General features: G+C 48.7%; 4 protein-coding genes across 4 annotated transcripts; 3 read left to right on the forward strand and 1 right to left on the reverse strand.

Moving 5' to 3' along the window:
* Nucleotides 1-1527: 1527 nt before the first annotated feature.
* On the reverse strand, nt 1528-3742 carry BC939DRAFT_193788 (G protein alpha subunit). The gene is made up of 8 exons (XM_051550547.1): nt 3354-3742; nt 2904-3249; nt 2570-2698; nt 2330-2459; nt 2000-2238; nt 1867-1894; nt 1739-1743; nt 1528-1633 (listed from the first exon to the last, which is right to left on the reverse strand). The coding sequence occupies exons 1-8, from the start codon at nt 3469-3471 to the stop codon at nt 1567-1569; spliced, it is 1062 nt and encodes a 353-aa protein (XP_051411364.1). The 5' UTR covers nt 3472-3742; the 3' UTR covers nt 1528-1566.
* Nucleotides 3743-6171: 2429 nt separating this feature from the next.
* BC939DRAFT_193826 (mitogen-activated protein kinase hog1) lies at nt 6172-8914 on the forward strand. The gene is made up of 11 exons (XM_051550548.1): nt 6172-6417; nt 6548-6595; nt 6706-6835; nt 6961-7004; nt 7157-7256; nt 7420-7467; nt 7577-7618; nt 7737-7923; nt 8019-8098; nt 8185-8263; nt 8385-8914. Exons 1-11 carry the CDS (start codon nt 6362-6364, stop codon nt 8666-8668), a joined length of 1098 nt encoding a protein of 365 aa, XP_051411365.1. The 5' UTR covers nt 6172-6361; the 3' UTR covers nt 8669-8914.
* A 1371-nt stretch (nt 8915-10285) lies between these two features.
* On the forward strand, nt 10286-15380 carry BC939DRAFT_529671 (uncharacterized protein). The gene is made up of 7 exons (XM_051561527.1): nt 10286-11477; nt 11589-11879; nt 11965-12153; nt 12256-13011; nt 13105-14161; nt 14250-14488; nt 14591-15380. Exons 1-7 carry the CDS (start codon nt 10308-10310, stop codon nt 15260-15262), a joined length of 4374 nt encoding a protein of 1457 aa, XP_051411366.1. The 5' UTR covers nt 10286-10307; the 3' UTR covers nt 15263-15380.
* A 5-nt stretch (nt 15381-15385) lies between these two features.
* On the forward strand, nt 15386-18437 carry BC939DRAFT_454299 (uncharacterized protein). The gene is made up of 6 exons (XM_051556045.1): nt 15386-15552; nt 15806-15887; nt 15992-16125; nt 16260-16739; nt 16845-17558; nt 17685-18437. The coding sequence occupies exons 1-6, from the start codon at nt 15421-15423 to the stop codon at nt 18312-18314; spliced, it is 2172 nt and encodes a 723-aa protein (XP_051411367.1). The 5' UTR covers nt 15386-15420; the 3' UTR covers nt 18315-18437.
* The last annotated feature ends 223 nt before the right edge of the window (nt 18438-18660 follow it).

The raw sequence follows: 18660 nt of genomic DNA on the forward strand, positions 1-18660 counted from the left end.
GATCCTTTTTTTTTTTTTTTTATTGACGCCAGATCCCCCCAGGCGTGCAGGCGTGCCACAGGCTGCGAGTCAATGCAGTGGATCCAGGGGACGGCGGAAAGACGAGAGACATATCACGTTGCGGAAGGAGAGGCACCGAAGAGTGATACGGATTGGGAGGTCAAGGAGTTATACCGAGGTTTGGTGCCAACGAGACTCATTGAGACCTGGAAACAGCTATTTACCACCACCAAGTGGATTGCGACGATCATGGTGACAAAGTTCGTGAGCAGGATCGAAGAGTTTGGCAGGACCAAGATATGGAACAAACGATGCGAGGACACTGTCGCCTGGGAAAAATCAGTTGGAATCACCTTCATGAGCAAACGCGCCGGAGGACGCAACGGTGATCGGGAACACCAACGTAGTGTTGGTGATTTCTCTGATTTGAAAGGGAGACGGTTACTTGCAGCGGAGATCCAGGAAGGTAGACGGACCGCGGATTATAGGGTGCTGCAGCATTGTTTGGGGCGAGGGAAGTTGGACATAATGGAGGGTTTATTCGGTTTAAAAACAACTTTATTAACATTGGATCTGGATTAGGAGACGTGTATCGCGCAACAGGTCACGTAGGAGTTAGGTTAGGCTAGCTATGCGACATGGGTTATGAATTTGACGCCTCAAGCCAACATAGTTGGTAGGGGATGCGGCTCTGCCGTGCATGGAAGGCATCTATGGCTTCAAGGCCTTTGCGAACCATGCGTCTCGTGCTCATGGGGATTTATGTTAATAAAAAAAAAAAAATAGTCGTGGTGAGCAAACGTGTTTTGGAAGGCGCCGAGCGTGGGACCTCCGGTGTAGCGGGCGGCGCAGGTAGCCGTGGAGTTGCCTCTGGACGATCTCAACGGCAGGAGTCAGCATCGAACACGCAACAGCTATCAAGGACGGCGGACGAACGGTTGCTGAATCAGTATCAGGGTTGTTTGGGATTGGACGTGATGGAGGGAACGAAAGGGCTGAAGTTCCTAAAGACGCCACGGGCACAACAGGTCGCGTTAGCGAGCAAGACACGTACGGCACTTGCTCATGCGGTCAGCGATTATGAAACCAGGACATCTGTGTCGGGATGGATGTAGCTATGCTGCTTATAGAAGACGTTATGGAGCACAGCCTCTGTGGACTACAAATCCCATGTCGTTGAGGATCTTTGTTAGTAAATAGATATAAAAAAACCTGGCCCACTGTGGGTCCCAATACTGCGGATCGAACGCCACTGGACCGCCTGTGGGGAATGAGGAAGATACTCTATCCATTATGGCCGTCTTCAGCATTTAACATGCTAATGAGGCATGGCAATTGTTGCGCAAATTAATGTAGAACTGGGGAACGCGACCTGTCTTACGGCGACTGAAGCGGATCGTTGCTAGTTAGGTTTAAATATTAATAGCATTCTTGCTAGATTGAGTGGGCAAAATAACAACAAGAATAACATGAACAAGGAGAAGAACACGGAAAATGATAAGGGCAAGGTCCTTGATGGGAATGAAGTAGATGTTTTTTGCGCTTTTTTTATTTCTCTCATTTGCTTCACAAAATTCCACTGTCCTTCAGCGCATTCTGTAAAATTGTTTCCTTGACGGCCGCAAACACGAGTCTAAAAGAGAATGGTTATTACAAAAAAATAAAAAATAAAAAGTGTTAGCAATCTACTCCTTCCGCAGTTTGTCCGTTTTCCCCTGCAATGTATGTACGTGCTTACCGAATCTACGAGGTCAAAGAAAAATACAAATACATAGTACACGAAAAACCGTTAATAGCCGCAGAATAATTAGAGCATCATGTATTAAAGTGAAACGAGGTCAAGAACAAACAAAGTTGTATGCCTACGTTTAAAGTATCCGTTGCTTGAGTCATGCTACCATGAATAGTAGACCAATGGGCAGAATAGGTCGTGTTGAGGTCAGAGAGTGCTCCTTTCAGCCGCCACAACAACATAAAATCGCCCGTGTAGGACACTTACTGTGGGTATATGTGGAGGCGGGCTCGGTTAGTCTGAGTGAACCGCCAGAGAATGTACTTTGCTGCCTTGCTGATATCTGGACCGCCTGTGTAGTCCGAAAAAAATTTCTCCAGCGGTACCTTGGGCAGTTTGGCTGCAAACAAGTCGATTTTGTTCATGAATAGGATGATAGATGTCCGCAAGAACCAGCGACTGTTAATAACTGACTCGAACAACACAAGACTTTCGGCCATGCGGTTCTATTGAAACAAGGAAACAAGGTTGCGGAGGTTTAGTTTCCATTGTACCGAATTGAAAGCATAGAGCATACAAAAACAAACATGTTGCTACCTGTCCTGATTCCTCAAGCAAAACTTGATCGTACTCGCTTAGCGCAACACAAAAGATGATAGAGGTCACTGCTTCAAAGCAGTGAATCCACTTTTTCCTCTCTGATCGCTGTCCCCCAACGTCAAACATGCTATAGCCGCAATCAAGAATGGATGTGTTAGTATAACTAGACTGGGAATGCACACCACTGTATGCATCAATCGAGGATATCACAGGCAAAGACAGAAACAGGCGACTTACTGTATGCTGAGCTGGCCCATGTTAAACCGTGTCTCCGAAATGCCTGTTGTTTTGGACCTCGACCGCAAAACATCCTGTACACTTGGCGTATAGTCGTCTGCGCCTATCCTGCGGACCTGGCTGAAAAAACTATGAAGCAGAAAGACAGAGAGCGAGAAAAGTTTTGTTTGTAAGACTAGGGGAGGGTCAACGTGCGTGAGAGCAGCAGAGCAATTGACGCTCCATTTTCTCTGTTGTCATACTGTCTTAGTGTAATATTCGCTGCATAAAGATGAAAACAAATCGAATGCGCGGAAGGTGGAAACAAACAGAACACAGTAAATGGGAACCTTACTATGGTGCAGAGTCCATAATGTAAAATTCGCTGGATCGTTCCATACACGTTGCAGTGATCGGGTCGTGGTAGAGAGAGTCAATCGCATTAACAATGTCTGCGCTCAGCGTGAAGTAAGGGTCGGCATCCACGCGGTAGTCGAGGATGCAGTCCGCCATGATCCTGTTCTCGGGCTTCATGGGCTCGAGCCGCAGCTTCTCCATTGCAAGGACCAGCGACTGCGCAGAGTCAACCAGGTTCTTGTAGATGGTCAGCCTGTACGTGGCGAGCTCCTCTCTACTGTATCCGCCCTGATGGATGACCTTCATCTGCTTCACAATGGTCGACTTGCCAGACTCTCCACTCCCTACAAATAGTGCGCCAAGGGTTAAAGGGGGAGTTAGGGTTGGGACATGTAGATAAATTATGCCATTGTAGCACTGATCCAAAATAAATGTAAACGTTTATTACCGAGCAGCAAGATCTTGCATTCCTTCTTTAACCGCCTGTTGTCGTCTTCTAGGCCACGGTCAATGGTCTGACTGATTTCCTTTTGCTCTTTTTCCTCTGCTGACAGACACAAACCCATGATGCAAGGTGTGCTGCTTTGCTCTGCTCTGTGATATGAGGGTGTGTTTCGAAAGTAGACGACAGGAGGTGAAGTGGACGTATAGAGAAATAATATAAAAATGTACGCGGGGGACTGTGAGAGCAATTAAAGCAGAGAGGTGCGTCTTCACCAAAAAAAAAGGAATCTGCCAATATATTATTCCGTGGATGATGTGAATGAGCCCTCCAAAGGCCAATGCTTTATCGCCAAATATATGAGTATCGTCCGTGTTGCTGCTGGTGTTGTAGCTGGTGATGCTACTGCTGCGGTGGTGCCTGATAGTTTTCACGTAGTCGTATCGAAATAGCTGGGCAGTGCACAAAAATTGAAGTGTGCAATTAAACGTCTGCTGTAGTCTCAATTGATATCGTTTGTAGTCGTCGGGTTGATCAGTGGGTGTCTATTTTGGATGGTAAAAGGAATGAGAGGGGTAATAGCATGAGCAACAGAGTGGATGTGATGAGAGTATGAAATCAGAAGGGAAGGGGTGCCGGGTCGAGAGCGTGTGCTGGAGAGTGCTGCCTTAATGGAGGCTGCTGGAGGCTGCTGGCTAATTGACAAGTGTTTCCCTCCATTCACGTTGAACTGTGCCTGAACAGCTGAATGGTATTACCAAGTCTTTGTAGGATGGACTGTTTTTACAAGTGGGCTTCCGTTTGTGGGGGAGAAAGAGGTAAGAAGAGGGAAACAAGAAGGCAAACGGGACGAGAAGCAGGGGTTGGATTCAATTAGAAGATGAATATGTGTGCAATGGTATCGGGTATTGAGGATGTGAGAGAGAGAAAGAAAGAAAGAGAGAGCGAGAGAGCGGGAGAGAGAAAGAGTGAGAGAGAGAAAAGAAAGAGAGAGCAAGAGGGAGGACAAGAGTCAAAGGAAAAGATTTATGCAGCGAGCACTAACGATATATAAAAATAACGTAACATTGCGAGTACGTAGGTGGGGCGTCTTGCCCGTGTGCAAACAAACACAGACAAAAGAAGAAATGCGGGCTACGCGTGTGTAGCGCGCACACACTCCCACTGAATTCACAAAAGCGTCCAGACAGATTGGTCAGACTGTCAGCGCAGCATAATTCGTGCGGTGTATGAGGCGAGAACAAATTGAGTACAAGACAGAGCAAATAAACGGAGAAGAACAGCAGCCTAGACTGCCTATGTCAGCAGCACAATAGACTGGCTGATGAATGCAAGGGAGGGAGGAAGGGAGAGAGCGAAGGAGGGAGGGATTTGCTGGAAGTCAATTAGAAAATGGAAAGGGGGCTGCAGTTGCACTTGGCGCTGCTGCTGTTGTTGCTTTTTGTCGCTGTGGTTAAATATCGCTTCAAGAATTGACTGCGAAGGGGGTATCCATCCAGGGCACAGGACAGGAGGAGGAGGAGGAGGAGGAGGACGAACCAATTGGACAAACCAAGCACGTAGTTAGGGTGTGGAGACAGATAAGTATATGGTGCAGCTGAAAAGAGGGAAGGAGAAAAAGAAAGATGGAAGGCTAGTTGTGAGTTGTGCTTGAGATTTGACGTGGCTCGATTGAGGCAGTGCTGACGAAGAAACAGGAAAGAGAGAGAGAGAGGGAAGCGAATAAGAATAAAGTCAGGAGACAAAACGAGGAGTGGATGGTGAGCAAGAGACGAAAGAAGACCATGCGAATGAATGCGTGATACATTTACACAAGATAGCTCCGTCTTCCTTTTGCGCACCTTTTTGCAAAGATCGTTCATTCTAGGACGCGACCGCGGAAAACCTCTAGGAAGAAAGAACGAGCAGAGACGATATAAAACAGAGACAGACTTTTAGAAATGGTGAGCGGCATGACACCTATGCCAACTAAGGTGTGGGCTTTCTTTCTCCGGCGAGAGCAAAGCAGAAAAGAAGTTCACGCACCATGGGCTGGAAACGATAGGCAGCATGAATGGGCGAGAGAAGAAAAGACACAGGCATGAACGCTCTCCTCCGCACGCTTTTCTCTGCCTGACCACATCCCATCTTCTTCTTTGTAGCTCCAATCGAACCTGCGCACCAGCGCGCCTCCCACGACCAACATAAACAGACACGCACTTGCACCCGCTAGTTCCTTTTTTTTAAGCAGCACTCAGTCGATCGAAGGTGTGAGATACATGCAATAGATCGTGGCGCATTTCTCTTAGTTTTTTGTGTGTGTATGTGTCCGTAATCATCTCGACATCTATTCCCTTCTTCGCCCCTGACAATGTCCGCGAGGCTAGAATCCATTCTTCCAAAGCCGATATCGCGGACTGAAATAGTTCTTACTGCCTAATGCTCGTGTCTATCCTTCAAGGAAACGCGTAAAAAAGATACGCGTCTGTGTGAGTCGTGAGGTCGATCAGGAATATGGCAATGTCCTATCTTTTCAAGCCTGTGTGAAGCGACAAGATCAGACGAAGTAGAAGAAGCAAGAGTGATGTGGCGGACGAAGAAAACAAGAGGCAAAACACCACGCAACCCGAGACAGGAGACATGATACGATGCATGGATACTGAGGAAGTCAGCGTGTCACTAAGAGAGGCTGGCCACCCTCAATTGCCGCTCGTTTTGCAGTTGGTTTTAGGGCAGTAAGCAGGGCTCAGATCCGCATGATGTCATCGCGTTTGTTGTGCGCGCGGGTCTCAAAGAAAAAAGACATGCCGCTGCCCAGGGCAAAAAGAAGAAAACAAAAGGAACGGCCTGTCGTTCATTCATCCCTCTCGCCTCTCTCTCTCTCTCTCTTTCTCCCCTCCCTACTTCTTGTCCGCTCCTTTTTCTCGCCCCCATCTCATCTCTCATCTCCTTCGCCTCGTTTTTACCTCCCTCCTTTCACTTCCACACCATCCCGCGCACAACCTTGACAAGCTGCAAAAGAGTCATTCGTCGCCATGGCTCAATTCGCCAAACTCTCCATCTTTGGAACCGTCTTTGAGGTCACCACTCGGTAGGGCCGCACTCGTTCTCCGCAAACGACAGCCCCTTTCGAAAGAGACGGAGCAATTGAATCTCCAGTAATAGTATATGATATGCCTTGTTATTAACACAACCATGCTGCTTTCATTTCTTTAACCTAGATATGTTGATCTCCAGCCCGTCGGCATGGGTGCATTCGGCCTCGTCTGGTGCGTCTCCTATAGAGTTGATATTACCACTGGATTCGGCTCTAGGATGTCTGGGCAACTTGACGTTAACTAACTGAACGAACGCCATTTGCTGAGATACGTTTCATTAGTTCTGCCAAGGATGAGCTGACCGGCCAACCGGTTGCTATTAAGAAAATCATGAAGCCCTTCAGTACTCCGGTCCTTTCGAAGCGTACCTACAGAGAATTGAAGCTGCTGAAGCACCTCAAGCATGAAAATGTACGGCATCTTTTCCTGAACTTTGTCGTCAATACCGCCGACGTCCATTAAGAAGCCTTACTGCACAGCACAAAGAAGCGGAATCTCACCTTCGATCTTCAATTGCTTGTCTTTTCCTTCAACAGATTATCAGCCTGAGCGACATTTTCATCTCGCCACTGGAAGACATGTAAGTGATAAAATACCTTTCGAGCCATAAAAAGTGATGTAACTTGCCATGCGGGCCCCTCTCTCGATGACATGGCGACCATGTGGGGAGGGAACGAGGGGTGAGATAATTCTGCTTACATGTGCTACTTTATATGCGTGCATACACTCTAGCTACTTTGTGACTGAATTGCTTGGAACAGATCTGCATCGCCTTTTAACGTCGAGGCCTCTCGACAAGCAGTTCATTCAATACTTCTTGTACCAGATCCTGGTATGTTATCAACCCGTCATTTGCTCTTCGCGGGCTTCAATGGGAAGGGCTTGAATCCTATCACCTAGTTCTCCTCTGTGATTGGCAAACCCATTCTATGCTCACTTAGAATTCGCTGACATCATTTTTTATTTCGTTTTTTCTGATGTGAAAAACAAAACAGCGCGGCCTGAAGTACCTGCACTCGGCTGGTGTTGTCCATCGCGACTTAGTAAGAACAGCATGGGCTATTAAATGGCAGGCAGGCTTACTATTCCACAGAAAACAGGAGAAACCGCGTTCTCAGCCATGCTCTGCTCTGTCCTCTTTCGATCGTATAGAAACCAAGCAACATTCTGGTCAACGAGAACTGCGATCTCAAGGTACAAAAAAAAAATCCGAGTTCGCTGGATCAAGGGTCGGACTTCATGCGTACACAACTTGAACGACCAATTGACCATGCCATGCGCCTGGGAATTTTCCTGCGATACCGAATCTTAGATCTGCGACTTTGGCTTGGCCCGTATTCAGGATCCTCAAATGACTGGATATGTCTCCACGCGCTACTACCGCGCGCCTGAGATCATGTTGACCTGGCAAAAGTACGATGTTGCTGTTGATATCTGGAGTGTGGGATGCATCTTTGCCGAGATGTTGGAGGGCAAGCCTTTGTTTCCTGGAAAGGATCGTAAGTGACCAACCCGGCGATTGTGCCTGTAATCTTATGCCGGAGGCATTGATAAATAACTCAAGACTTATTTTTTTTTTTTTTTTTTTTTTTAGACGTCAACCAGTTCTCGATCATTACCGAGTTGCTTGGAACGCCTCCTGACGATGTCATTAAGACCATCGGCAGTGAAAATGTAAGCCATGGATTGCAAGGTGTCGAAGTCGAGCCCGTCGAAGAGAAAGGTGCCAACAACACTGATAATTTCTTTACTGCATCTAGACCCTGCGCTTTGTTCAATCGCTCCCCAAGAGAGAAAAGATTCCATTGACGACAAAGTTCCCCAACACGGATCCTGTTGGTGCGTTCCAGACTGTGCTTATAAGATAATCTCGTTTTGCATACGGTATGCTTGAGGATATCGAGTATTACTCAGGGCGTGCTGACCATGGTAGTTGTCCTTTCCTGTTCCTGACACCTAGCCCTCGACTTGCTGGAGAAGATGCTGGTTTTTGACCCCAAGAAGCGCATGACCGCGGGAGACGCACTGTACCACAAATACTTGGAGCCTTACCACGATCCTGATGATGAGCCCGTGGCTGCTGAGGTGTTTGACTGGTCTTTCAACGATGCGGACTTGCCGGTGGACACCTGGAAGGTCATGATGTACAGCGAGATTCTGGACTTCCACCACGTCGACGAATCTCAGCCTGGCTTCCCAGGCGACGTGCAGCAGGGTGGAGTTCCTCAAACCAACTTTGCGTAAATTGTGAAGGAATGCAGAGGGAAAGGAGAAAGGAGGAAATGCTTGTCAAGACACGCTCTTTCTGAAATCGTCTTGGGCGCTTAGAACAGGGCTCTCGCACATATCGAATATACATCAACAGACCCATGTTTTCACTCTATTTGGCATATGCACGAATAAAGGACACTTGACTACTAGAAACCATGGGCTAAGTCGTTTTGACAGCTTCATACAGTATTCTGTCTGTTGAGGGTACGCAGATTCGACACGCAACTCAGCGCATGCTCGAAAATTGATTCCTTTCTTGAATACCGGATGCTGCTGCTGTACGATGGGCTCCGCTAGTTGCGCACTGTTGCTGCATTCGTCTTGATGTCTGTGCAGGTATCAGTCGCCAACTGGCCTGCTCCTCACACTTTTCCCACAACCACCCCACGCCACTCATCTCCGCTGACTCGCACACACCTTGCACCTTTCGCTCGCTGAATTTCTACTGCACCAGTGCCCTCCCAGCATGATTCCTATCAAAGCGTCCGACAACTTGCAGAACGTGTGACATGAAAGGTCGCAACAATGTAAGGTGTAAGAAATCAAGGGGCCGGCATTACAATGCAGTGGAAAGGAAAAAGAGAGAGGGAGAGAGAGGGAGAAAAACAGGGCGTGCGACTGATGCAATCAATCGCAGTCCATAAGAGGGTGAAAGAGCTTGGGTATAACCACATGCAACTATTCAGAAGGACGTTTTATCTTTACGACTGGGATGAAGTAGAGGAAAGAGCATGAAGTCCAAGGTTTGTGTTGAAAGGAAAACGGCCGACTCTACGCTGCACAACAAAGCATTGATCACGGGTGATCTGAGGGCTGCGAAGGCCGCAGGCCGAGTGTTTAATGGTTGTTTGCAGGGCTGTGCATTCGTGAGAGCATGATCGAGTGAGCAATTGGCCATTGCCAACAAAACTTTGATGCGGCAGTGGTGGGCAGTGTTTGTCCTCATGTTTTTTTTTGTTGTTTTTTTGTGTGCACCAAGGAGGCAATGCATCTGCATGCATACTGTCGAGGTCAACTCGCTCCAGGGATCGGTTTCAACTACCGGTTCCTCCCCCGCTCTTGCAGCCTTTTTTGCTTCTTTCTTTCTTTTGATTTTATCACCATTGTCAATCTCCCTTCATTCTCTCCATTCCCTCTACTTTATTCAAACGTATACCGCTCGCCTTCCTCAGTTGAGCAAATACTCGGTAAGGATGAACTCGGCACACTGTCTCTGCCTAAAAAGAGAACCTGAGAAATAACAAGGAGTCGACACCTGATTTCGGAAACTGTTGGAATTAACTGCAGACGACAGACAGACATCAGGCATTACCAGGCATTACCAGGCATTCGAACTCGATGAGGACAATTCGATGACACCGATTTACTCGAGTGAGGCGAGGCGCTTTGCAGCCGACAGTATTTTTTCTGTCACGATTCGCTCATTCGGATAGACTAGTTTTTCCCTGCGTATGAGCAGCCTAGGACCTGCCCAGGAGGGAAGATAAAGGGCTGCCAGAACCACTGCTCACCAGCGTACACCCTCTTTGCTTTCCTTCTTTGCCCTTCATACATAAAGGGACGCTCTCAAGTACAGTTGCGCACCATAATACCATAATACCATAATACCATAATGGCATACCACTCAACACAAGCGCCCGACAGCACAGGCACCAGGTCCAATCCAATGTCACCAGAGGGCTACACGCCCTTCCAGCCATATACACTCAACCCGTCAACAAGCGATAGGAATGACCACATCAGCCATAGGACCAGCCATTGGAACAGCCATTCAGTCCCACCTCCATCAATGCCGTATCAGCAACAAACATGTAGCTACAGAGAGCAATCCCAGCAGCAGCAGCAGCAGCAACAACAGCAGAAGCAGCAGCAGCAACAACAGCAGAAGCAGCAGGAGGAGGTGCCGTTTTCAAGGAACAAGACCGTCAGAGATGCGGCCGCGCAGAAAAGGCTGGCGATGCAACAGGAATACCAGCGATCTCTGGCTGCAATCTCACAAGGGGGCATTGACGAGCCCACGCACACGAACGCAGACGCAAGCGCGTCTACGGACGTTATTCCCTATTCGACTACAGAACAAACTTCGCCTTTGCCCCTGTCTCCGTTGTCGGCGCACGGGCGTGTGTCATCATATCCTCACGCGCAGCAGCAGCACCGAGCATCCATATCGCAATCGCTGCATCACGACAATGGCATACCGATCAGCTATTACCAGCAGCAACAATCACAGCAGCTATCGCAACAGTTGCCATCCCATGCACCCATAGTTCAGAGCTATTCTTCTGTTCACACACCTCCACAGCAGCACCAACATTACGCGACACAACCATCCCATCAACTGCAGCATCTGCAGCAACAGCAACAGCAAATACCGCAGCAACATATTCAGCATCAGTCATTTGAACAGCAGCCTTATCTAGCCGACAATACATTCTCGCCTCTTGCACTAAATTCATACTCAAGCAGCCACCTGTACAGCCCTTCACCCAGCTCTTCTACAATAAGCAGCAGTTGGGGCCAGTCATCCGCATCTGATCATCAGCTAGGGTCATTCAACATACGCAACAGCGTACATGGATCGTTCAGCAGTGGATATCACACGTACTCGAGCGTGCCATATCTAGCGAGAGAAGCACAGCTTCTGCTCGACTTTAACCCTGGCATTCTGTCGACTATCGCTGTCGCCTTTCGACAACGGATGTTAGACAACGAAGCTAAGCGGTCAGAGTCCGAGAACTATGGTCTCGAATTTCCAGTGACATTTACGGGAAAAGAGGCAGTTGTAAGGATTGTTACCTAGGGCTGTCAAGTGGCTTGCCTGCTTGCGTATCTGTAATTCATCGCGCTTTGCTGTTTATTAACGTTATTCGCAACGCGTACAATACAACTATAGGATGTTGTGGTCGAACTAACAAAACTGGACGACAGACGACATAGCTTATCTATCGCCAGATCTCTGGAGTCGCAACTCCTATTTTTCGGTGGCGGGAACAACAAATTGTTCGACTCCAACAATGATCAGTACTTTTTCTCCGATGCTACGCTCGCCTTTTTGCCAGGCAAATCCGAGTTTCCTACCGTTCCAACGGGTGTATTTCCTTACAGCGCCAAATGCTATAGCTATGGGTGTATCCCAGGAGATGCCACATGTTACTCGTACCTGTGTCCCAATCGGCAGCATATTGTAAGGCCCCATTTTGCTCGTCATTTAGAGTCAGACTCTCGATGATTACAGCTCTCCCTAACATGGCCTTCTTTAATCCTCACAGGGCAACGTTCTCGGTCGACAAAACAGTGGTGCATCATCCGTTGGGAGCCAAGAAAAAGTCTGGGCCAACTCTGTACCCGCCAGTGTCGTTGCCAGTGCGTCCAAGAAAGAGCGCAATCGGCAGGAGGCCATTTTCGAAGTTGTTAACACTGAGGGCAATTACGTCCGAGATCTGGAGCTGATGGAGGAGGTAAGCCGGCATGACTCAGTGTCTTATTTAATGAGACTTTACTTCTTTTGTCCTGATCCGGCTCGCATCTAATGGATTATCTGATCTGTCAATCGAAACTAGATTTTTATCAATCCACTTCGAGCTGGGGATATTGTCGACTCAGAAAAGGTGGATGAGTTCATCGAGGATGTTTTTCTCAATTACAAAGAGATTATGGGTCTCAACAAGAATCTTTTGGAGGCCTTGAAAGTGCGCCAAGAGGAGCAGCCCTTAGTTGAGAGGATTGGTGATGTGCTCCTGGCACATGTAGTTGGATTCGAGGAGGCATATGCGCGCTATATTCCACGGATAGCCCTATCAGAGTATGCATACAAAAAAGAGGAGACCAAAAACCCCAAGTTCGCTCAATTCCTCAAGGACTGTACTCGGCATCCAGAGGCGCGCCGACTCGGCTTGCGGCACTTTGTGGGCCAGCCCTACCAGAGGATTCCAAGATACCCGCTCCTCCTTAGTGAGGTGGTTAAGAGAACAGACGAGGGCGTTGAAGACCGTGAGACGGTGCAGGAGGTCATTAAGGTCTGCACTGAGCTTGGTAAGCGAATCGATGCATGCATGCCGGAGGGCGCACGGCAGCTGCGCTTATTGACTATCCAGGACAAAATTTTCTGGAAATCCAAGGAGGAGCATCAGGACTTGAAGCTGGGCGAACGATCGCGAAAGTTGCACTATGAATGCATGGGTAGGCGAAAAGCAACGTTCGATGTACAGGCGACAGAACTTCGGGTGTTCCTGTTCGACCACATGTTGTTAATGACCAAGGAGAAGCGAGACAAGCAAGGGGAGAAGGATAGCGTCCTTTACCAGGTTTCCAGAAATGTAAGTGGGCCTGACCATATTTTGATTTGATTCTATTAGTCATCAATGATTTTTCTTTTCACGCCGACATTCATACCATTCTTGCCCTTCCAGGCGATCCCTTTGGAGCTAGCGGATGTTTGGCCAGATGATGGCAAGCCTTCTTCGTTAAGCGCTCGAGAACTTCCAAACGGCCGTCCTAAATCCGCGTTTGCGACCGTATCGTCCACTGTAGAGGCAGATTCGAAACAGATTGCGCCAGTTACGATCCAACACAGAGGAAGACGAGGCGGTGAATACCTACTATACATGACTCTTAGGGACCGCGACGAGTTCGTGCAGCAGGTGGCGATGGCTAAAAAGACACGTCAAGATGTGGTGTCCGGACACCAGCTATTTGAATTCAACACCATCACGGAAATGAGTGCCCAAGCACCAATCTCACCAGTCGCGTTGGCCGCGTCCCATCCTATGGATGGTAAACGCGTTACCTGTAGTGCGCCATATCTCAACGTCTTGGATGGGAAGAGACGGATTGTGATCGGAACAGAGTACGGAGTCTATGTGGGCATCGAGGACGACAAGTCCAGTTTTAGGCTGGCACTCAAGGACATTAACGTGAGCAGTATCAGCGTCTTGGAGGGCTACCATCTATTGCTGGTTCTCTCTGGCAAGGTTTTGAAAGCATTTAATATGAGCTGTCTTGAACCCGATTCCGACAAGGGTTTTCATGTTGGCCAGCAGCTTGGCAAGAACGTGCAGTACTTTACGGCCGGGGTCTGTGCGGGGAAGACGCTCGTTATCACTATGAGGAGGAAGAGTGCGGGAGAGAGCCATTTTACGGCCTTTGAACCCTTGGACAACGCGACCATGAGCACCCAGCAACACCGCGGGTTCGGTCTATCTCTTGGAAAGTCGAAACCGGAGTGGTTCAAGCTATATCGAGAATTCTACGTCCCCAGCGATTCTTCACAACTGCAGATGTTGTCAAAGATGGTGTGCGTTGTCTGTCCTAGGGGATTCGAGGTCTTGATGTTAGAAAACCTTGGCGAGACCAGGGTGTACCCCACCAAGGCGGATTCCGAGTATGCCTTCTTGCTGAAGAGGACCGAGAGTGTACCGGTGTGCATGTTCAAGATCAACACAGAGACGTTTTTGATGTGCTATTCTGGTACGAATTTGATTACCGCATATTGGTTAGGCTATCGATACGAGAATGGATCCTAACGCAGGACTTATCTCCCTTATCTCTACTGCAGATTTCGCGTTTACAATGACCAAGAACGGCAATCTGGCAAAGACCGAGCTGATCGAGTTCGAGGGTCGCGCCGAGTCGTTTGCGATGGTCTATCCCTATATCATTGCGTTCGAAAGCGAGTTGATCGAGATTCGCCACATCGACACGGGTGCGCTGGAGCAGCTCGTCCTTGGAAATAACATCCGCATGTTGTATTCTGACGTGGATCTGAAGGGAAACGCAGTGATCCATGTGCACATGGTAAGATATATACTCTTATTCGTGATATGTTTGTAGGCATTGTAGCGTTTTCTACAGAAGCACAGCACTGACGGTGGACAAACAACCATGGCGTCTCTTTAGTCTGATCCTGGCAAAGGAGATTCCCGCAGAGTTGTCAAGTTGGATAATGCACCGCAGATTCCGAGAACGCTCATTGAGCCCATCAAGTACCAGCCAAAGTCCTCGTACACCTCACAGACATCTGCTCTCTTTCCTACGTTGATGCCGTCGCCTGCTCGCGTTCAAGTAGCCGTTTCTCCGCCACGAGTTACCTTGCCTCTTGTAGTGTATCCTTCCTCTGTATCAGCCATTCCACAGCGCCCCTCTCCTCGATTCACTCAGCAGCAGCCCATTTATGCAGCCTATCCGCCAGATCCGCCATACAGCCCCATCCGTAACAGTGTATATCGCCAAGGTTTCGATAGCGCTCCCTTCTGGCCCCTTGCCCCCATCCCCGCGCCAGTGCCTGTGGCCATGCCTATGCCTATGGCGATACCAATGTCAATGCCTATGGCGATGCCAATGTCAATGCCTGCACAACACATCCAGCCTAGCGGTTTGTCATACGAGCCATTCTCACCCCAAAGTCCTCACCCGAGGCATTCGATACAGAATTCGACCAGCTCTAATCCATATTCTCCTGCGCCCTTTCCTCCATATTCACAAATATATCCGCCGGCGCCTCGAGACAGTAGTAGCCTTCAGAGCCCTGGGTACACCCCTGTTTCGTCGTTTGCTGGTGGATTTCCGTAGATGGGAACTCAAAATGTCCGAGTAGTGGCTTGTAAAGATGACTCCACAGGCCTTGTGCCCAATCCAGACCTCGCCCTTCAGCTAAAAAACAAAAATAAAAAAGGGTGTTGCCAGGGTTTTAAATCATTCTCACACGTTTAACATCCCAATCGTCCATCATGGCTGAAATCGAGAAGAAGGTCGAGGATCTGTCCTTGAGCGCACCCGCTGCCGCTGCTGAGAAGCCCCAGGGCAAGCCCAAGGAGAAGAAGGCCAAGAAGCCGGCCGCCGAGGGATCCTATCCCCTTGAGGTACTGAGAACATCACCACCGGCACCATATCGCATCACGCCTCACTATACCACACCACCCCCACACGACTTTTTTGCTGCTGTCAGGGACATGATATACATAGAAGCAACGTATGCATTGCATCGAGAGCCTTTGCATCATTTTGGCGGAATGAACGTCTAGCCCGTACAGCTATTTAGGTCCGCATCTTTCACACAAGGAATATGAACTAATGTCTGACCCTATTCATATGTCCTCCTCATATATCAATTAGGTCTCCCCTGAGCCCGAGTACATCGCTCACCGCATTGCCATGTTCGATGAACTCAAGAAGAAGGCCGATGAGACTAACGCTGGTAATAACCTTGGAGATATTGCAATATGCAACACTTTGCGCAAAAGTTTCTCCAATAAGTGTTTTAATATGTCTTTTCCTCTTGCTGTGTGCGTTTGTCTTTAGCCCAACCCCGTGTTCCCATCAACATCACCATGCCTGACGGCTCTGTTCGCGAGGGGACCGCCTGGGAGACTTCACCCATGGATATTGCCAAGCAGATCGCCAAGAGTCTTGCTGAGCGCATTGTCATTGCCAAGGTAACATGTGCTCACTTATTGGATTGAACAGAGAGCTGAGTGTCAAAGGAGGCGCCAGTTTTGACCTGAGATCTTTATCTACTCTGTCCCCAAATATTCACTTGTGTGCATTATGATCTTTCTGCCTTTCATAGGTTGATAAGGTTCTCTGGGATTTGGAGAGGCCTCTTGTTGCCTCCTGCAAGCTTGAGCTTTTGGACTTTGAACACGAGGAAGGCAAGGCTGTTTTCTGGCACTCATCTGCCCACGTCCTGGGAGAGGCCTGTGAGAAGCACTACGGATGCCATCTTTGCATTGGACCACCAATTGAGGACGGTTTCTATTATGAAATGGCCATGACCACTGACCGTGCTGTCACCAACAGTGACTACGCAAACCTGGAGACTGTCGCCAAGAACGCGATCAAGGAGAAGCAGCAGTTCGTCCGTCTTGAGGTCACGAAGGAGGGCTTACTGGAGATGTTCAAGCACAACCCTTACAAGGTTCATTTGATCCAGTCCAAGATCCCTGACGGAACCTCGACCACTGTCTACCGCTGCGGTCCTTTAATCGATTTGTGCCGTGGTCCCCACATCCCTCACACAGGCAGAATCAAGGCTTTTGCTGTCATGAAGGTACAAGGCGGTGTATTTTTGCGAGATGCACGATTCAGTAGTGGAGAACATCAAACAATGCAGATGAAATAACGTTTTTTTATCGATTCTTTTTCTACCCTGCAGAACTCTGCTTCTTACTTCTTAGGAGACGCCAAGAATGATTCTCTCCAGCGTATCTATGGCGTTTCTTTCCCGGATACCAAGCAGATGACCGAGCACAAGAAGTTCTTGGAGGAGGCGGCTAAACGTGATCATCGCAAGATCGGAAAGGAGCAAGAGTTGTTCTTCTTCCATGATCTTTCTCCCGGTTCATGCTTCTTCCTCCCCCACGGTGCCCGTATCTACAACACTCTCATGGATTTTATCAAGGCAGAGTACCACAAGCGCGGATACACTGAGGTCATGTCGCCCAACATGTACAACGTCAAGTTGTGGCACACTTCGGGACACTGGCAAAACTACCAGGAGAACATGTTCTCGTTCAACGTGGAGAAAGAGACTTTTGCTCTAAAGCCCATGAACTGCCCCGGACACTGTCTAATGTTCGGCATTCGCGAGCGCTCTTACCGTGAGCTCCCTCTCCGCTTTGCTGATTTCGGTGTTCTTCACCGTAACGAAGCCTCGGGCGCACTGAGTGGACTGACTCGTGTCCGTCGCTTCCAGCAGGATGATGCTCATTTGTTCTGCAGACTCGACCAGCTCGGAACTGAGATGGACGCTACGCTCGACTTTTTGCAGCACGTCTATGGCATCTTTGGATTTGAGTTCTCCTTGGCTCTTTCGACCCGCCCCGAGAAATTCTTGGGAGCCATCTCCGACTGGGACACTGCTGAGAAGGTAATTTTTGGACGAGACCTGCTTTACTGGATGATAAAACGGCATGGAAGGTTCAGCCTTTTAAGATGAACAGTGACACTTTGGAGCATTTGGTGTCTAACAAGATCTTTCGACTTATTCTTATAGCATCTCACAGACGCTCTTAACCGGTTCGGTCGCCCATGGACCATCAATCCCGAGGATGGTGCTTTCTATGGACCCAAGATCGATATTTTAATCCGCGATAGTTTGCGCCGTAGCCACCAGTGTGCTACCATACAGCTGGACTTCCAGCTGCCCGAGCGCTTCGGACTCGAGTACCGTAATAGCGGAGGCGAGGCATCAGATTTCTCTCGTCCCATTATTATCCATCGTGCCATGCTGGGATCATTGGAGCGCATGATTGCCATTTTGACGGAGAACTGCGCTGGTCGCTGGGACTTTTGGCTCTCGCCTCGTCAGGTTCAGGTGATCCCCGTCGCAGCAGCGTTAATTCCCTATGCCGAGAAGGTTCAGAAGCAACTCCATGATGCTGGCTTCTTTGTGGATGTCGACGTCTCAGACTCGACGTTGAACAAGAAGATTCGCAATGCGGAGATTGCACACTACAACTTCATCTTTGTCGTCGGTGCGGAGGAGGAGTCCTCCAACTCTGTCAACGTTCGCTCGCGCGATGATGTGGACAGCAAGTCCAAAGGACAGGTCCGCCCCTTGGAGGAGGTCGTCGACAAGCTGAAGGAGCTCAAGGAGAAGAAGTTGAAGGGGTCTCGCATTTAAAAAGGCTAAAGGAAGCAGTGGCGCAAACCACGCAACTCAGAAGGAGCTGAATGGTGTCCCTCCCAAACTACCCTGGCGCGTAGAGTATCGAATTGAAATAAACTAAAATGAATGAAACACGAGGATCGGCTCTCTGGAGAAGCAAAAACCGTACGCAACCCGTGTACGCAAAAAATAAGCATTGATTTTTTTTGGGGGAAGGGACGAGCACTCAAGCGCTCGGACTTTAAACATTGAATAGAGAGAGTACGAACCAAGGGGATTTCGTATGAATAAGCGCAATTACAAAGAAAAGGGTGCCGCCATGCGGAAAAAGGACTTTTGCAGATCAGGTTAGACTCCAGCT

Source organism: Gamsiella multidivaricata, assembly GCF_025024155.1.
Source record: "Gamsiella multidivaricata strain RSA 2152 chromosome Unknown BC939scaffold_40, whole genome shotgun sequence".
NCBI lineage: Eukaryota > Fungi > Mortierellomycota > Mortierellomycetes > Mortierellales > Mortierellaceae > Gamsiella > Gamsiella multidivaricata.